Here is a 4,468-nt window from a genome sequence, read left to right on the forward strand (position 1 = left end):
CATTTCCCACAAGTTTCAAGCCAACAACAGAAACAGAATCACATTTTTCTACTTAATTTTGTGCCATGTTTGTTTGTTGTTCCGGACTCCTTACAAAATATTATTTTTCACAAATTATATTTATGAAGAGTACAAAAGTTAATAAAGCTTTATTTTGTGGATATATGTCAATGTGTTACGTGGTTAGATTAGGTCTTGGGTTGTTAGATCAATTCATTGGTTAACTTATTGTGATGTTGTTTTCTTTATCAATCAAGTCATCTAAATACTATAATAAAAACACAAACAATTCCACATGGTTACAGTTTGGATCCTATCCATCAACAAATAATAATAATAATAAAACCAAAGAAGAGATCTTCTCATTTTTTGCCATTTATTTATGGTATTAGAATAGAAAGGGCACTATTAGAAATTGCATAAAAGTAGTATACAGTGTAAAATACAAGCATTTGATTAAAAGCTCTAATTAACTTTTCTGAGTTTTCTCCTCCTTTTTCTTTATTAATCAAAACTTCTTTATAGATGCAAATTTTCCACAAAAGTCTTTACTACACAACAAACAAATAAAGTACTTTAAAAATATACTACAACAGTCTTGAAAATGACTTCGAAAGTCTCCTGCTAAGCAGAGCCTTATGGAGTCAATGCAGATTGTAAAAGTGTGGGTACTACGAATTAAGGCAGGTAACAACGCAACACTAGTAAAAGGGTAAAATGGTGATTTTGATCATGGATAGTAAAGTCTACACAATATACATTGGTATTAGTATTACTATAATAATAATATATTAATTAATGTGATTTTAGCAAAGGACTTAAGCTGTCCCCACCGCTGATTTAATTTCTGTGTGTTTTGTTTGAGTCTTTCCATGGCCCCCTTTCTTTTATTTGTTTTAAGAAAGTTGTTTCCATGTTGTAAAAAGCTTAAAGATACGTCCAAAAACCATGTATCATCATCCTTTCTTTTCTTACTTTTACTACAACCCCTCCTTCCTACTCCTTCATCTTCATCTTTCTCTCTCAACATTACCAAAGCTTATTACTTGGGACCAGCAAATACAAAAACAATAGTAGACAACAGAGAGGTTGCAAAACCCAAAAACCTTAATTAATTAAATATATATGCTTAAAAGAGAAACCAACAAAGAGAGAGAGAGAAGTAGAAAGAATAGGTCTTCCTCTTCTTGTGGTGGTTAAGCAGTGTTGTAGTGTTGCTAAACCAAGTCGAGACTCTGAGTTCGGAATTGTAGTGTTTCTTTCTGGGATAATAAGAAAAGTCTTAAAATTTTATAAAGAAAGTTGATAGAATAAGTGAGAGAGATTAACTATAAAAGCTTTAATTGTCTTGAGAGAGAAAGAGAAATGGTGGGCTCAGGAGCATCAGATAGAAGCAAAGAAGCTGTTGGGATGATGGCCCTTCATGAGGCCCTTAGAACCGTCTGTCTCAACACAGAGTGGACTTACTCTGTCTTCTGGACCATCCGTCCTCGCCCGTATGTCTCTTTCCCTCCTTATCTCTTTCTATGTCTCCCTTTCTCTCTCTACTTTTTACTAAGCTTAATTAGCTGTTTCCTTAAATGGGTTTCTTTTTCTTCCTTTTTGATTTTCAGGAGAGTCAGAGGTGGCAATGGGTGCAAGGTTGGAGACGACAACGGCAGCTTGTAAGTATAGTTAATGTTACGTAATATATATAATTATTAAGTAAATATTAGTGTGTGTATATATTAAGTAAATCAGCTTAATTACTACAAAATAGGTCCATTATATATTTTCTCATTATTTCTCTTTTCTCAAATACTATTTGAATGTGGTAAATGATTATGACTAAAGGGTGTGGAAATAATTTCCAGTATAACTGAGTACTGTTTGAAATTCTTAGTTTTGGATATTAATATGAATGGTTTTAATGAAGGATGTTGATGTGGGAAGATGGATTTTGCCGAGGAAGTTTGGAAGAGATTGAAGGAGAGGATCTGGTGAGGAAAGCCTTCAGCAAGATGTCCATACAGTTGTATAATTATGGAGAAGGGTGGGTACTGGGTAGGTGTTTTTGTGGTTGTTTCAATTTAATAATCTCTCTGCCTCTCACAATCTAAAATCTAATTCCTCCTACCAAAACATAAACATAAATACATTTTTGGTGAAATTTTTCTACTGTTTTTTTCTTTACTTTTGATGAGTTTCATTTCATCATGACCAGGCTGATGGGCAAAGTTGCATCTGATAAGTGTCACAAATGGGTCTTCAAAGAACCAACTGAATGTGAACCTAATATCTCCAACTACTGGCAAAGCTCTTTTGATGCTGTATGTTCTTATAATTACTTAAACTTAGTAAATTGAGTATTACTTCTGCTTTTATTATTCTGTTTTAGGTAAGACGGTGTTTTATTAGCAATATCTGGTTCTGACTCCAATTATTGATGTTATTGATTGCAGCTGCCCACTGAATGGACTGATCAGTTTGAGTCAGGGATTCAGGTCAGTACAGAGGAAAATTATGTTACTTACTACAGATTTAACTGTAGATCATGTACTATCATTATCTGATTTACTTATTACTGATTGGAAATTCTCAAGTAAAATAATTTATTTTCACCAGACTATAGCTGTGATTCAAGCTGGTCATGGTCTTCTGCAGTTGGGCTCCTGCAAGATTGTGAGTGTTTTTTTTCTTTTTTCAATTCTCTTCTCTACTCCCTTTGGATTTTAAACATTTGTAAATTATGAAGCAATTAGTACTAATGACGAGCATGCATATTTACCTATCTATAGGTACCTGAAGACCTTCATTTTGTGCTGAGAATGAGGCATACCTTTGAATCACTGGGCTACCAATCTGGTTTTTATCTCTCCCAATTGTTTTCTTCAAGTAGAAGCTCATCCTCTTCCATTCCCATTCCTTCAAAACAATCCCCCATACCAATAAGACCACCTCCACCACTCTTTAACTGGGCACAAAGGCCACTCCCATCCCCCACTTCTATGATTCCTTCACCTAATTACCATAACTCTCCAGCAAGACTAGGCTTTCCCCAAGCCAAAGATGAGACACATATGTTCCTGCATCCTCATTCATCATCTGAAACAACCCGAATGGAAGACATGATGGGAGGTATAGCAGGAGGAGGAGTCAGAGGCAGAGATCAGCATGAAAATGACATCAAATGGCCCAATGGTTTGTCCTTCTTTAATGCACTCACTGGAAAAAGTGATGATGCAAAGCTTCTGTTCAACACTGACAACTTGGGAAACAAACAAGAGAACCAAAACAACCACCCCAATTCAGATAATGCTTGTCATGGAAATTCAAACGAGTTATTGAGTTTAGATAGCCACTCAGCTGAGGATGGCAGAAAGACCAATAGCATGGAAAATAAGTTCAAGAGGAGCTTTACTTTGCCTGTAAGAATGGCTGCATCGTCTTCATCCACCTCGGTCGATCATCATCATCTTAATCACCACCAACAAGTGGAGTATAGGAATTCTGAGCAAGGGGGTATGTACACTGATGCCATGGATACCTTCTTGGATTGATCATCACAATGGTCCTAGGCAAACATTTTCAGTTCCCTTGCAACTCAATAGTCTCCTTTGCTTGTTTTCATGCTCTTTCTATTATGTGTTTGTTTTATTTGCTTTGTTGATTAGCTGTAGTGTTGTAGTTTTTTCAATATAGACAAAACAATTCTTCTTTTTGTGATTTACTCCCCACCTGTTTGAACTTGACAAAATTGAATACAGTGCAAGAAGCAGAGTTGATTGAATTGACTATAATTACTCCCAATTAACTACGAAGAAGATCGTTTCGATGGCTCACAACCAATTACCCTTTAAGACACGTTATAAATCAGTTCATTTTTGTATTTTAAAATATACATTAAGCTTATCAGTCAACCACAAGTTCACATCATTCAATTCAACAATTTTTTTCCTTTTTTCAATAATGGAGGAGAGTACGTATAACAAACACACAATAAATTTTATTGTACACGTGTGTTTACTCTTTACATTATATTATGAGAATGAAAATGTCAAATGCTGTACATGTTAGGGGTATTCTAAGCTTTGCACTTCTAGTTATAAAATTATGAAATCAAGAACGATGAACCTCGTCAATTGTGTTACCAAAGGATCACATTTCCTATTTTCGAACATCTATAACAAACAACATTTATTTAAACAAAACCAAAATGTGAATTCATTATAATGTGGTGATTTCTTATATATAGAAATAGAACAAATGGAATGAAGTGATAATTAACTTCGTGTGAAATGAATATATGTAACTGTATAAGCAGGATACAATACATTGTTTATAGACACATATATATGATCTCCATTACATTTCCATATATACTAGATTTACTATTTGTAGTCGCCCAACCTTTTAGACTTAATAGTCAAATAACTATAGATTGACTGCTAAATTTAACCTATTTGCATGTGCTGGTGGTGATTTTTCA

At 34.4% G+C, this 4,468-nt stretch overlaps 1 protein-coding gene across 1 annotated transcript; it reads left to right on the forward strand.

Annotated features, from left to right (window-relative positions):
• Positions 1–908: 908 nt before the first annotated feature.
• Positions 909–3,769, forward strand: LOC115705921 (protein RICE SALT SENSITIVE 3). The gene is made up of 7 exons (XM_030633396.2): positions 909–1,496; positions 1,614–1,664; positions 1,916–2,032; positions 2,204–2,309; positions 2,442–2,483; positions 2,605–2,661; positions 2,778–3,769. The coding sequence occupies exons 1-7, from the start codon at positions 1,366–1,368 to the stop codon at positions 3,537–3,539; spliced, it is 1,266 nt and encodes a 421-aa protein (XP_030489256.2). The 5' UTR covers positions 909–1,365; the 3' UTR covers positions 3,540–3,769.
• Positions 3,770–4,468: the final 699 nt, after the last annotated feature.

The sequence above is a fragment of the Cannabis sativa genome, chromosome 1 (genome assembly GCF_029168945.1).
Source record: "Cannabis sativa cultivar Pink pepper isolate KNU-18-1 chromosome 1, ASM2916894v1, whole genome shotgun sequence".
Taxonomy (NCBI): Eukaryota; Viridiplantae; Streptophyta; class Magnoliopsida; order Rosales; family Cannabaceae; genus Cannabis; species Cannabis sativa.

Excerpts from the sequence above, each read along its gene's own strand:
- LOC115705921 (XM_030633396.2), top strand. The coding sequence starts at position 1,366 with ATGGTGGGCTCAGGAGCATCAGATAGAAGCAAAGAAGCTGTTGGGATG. Across the intron at positions 2,033-2,203 it reads TTGTATAATTATGGAGAAGG|GCTGATGGGCAAAGTTGCAT; the intron begins GTGGGTACTGGG and ends CATCATGACCAG. Across the intron at positions 2,310-2,441 it reads GGCAAAGCTCTTTTGATGCT|CTGCCCACTGAATGGACTGA; the intron begins GTATGTTCTTAT and ends TATTGATTGCAG.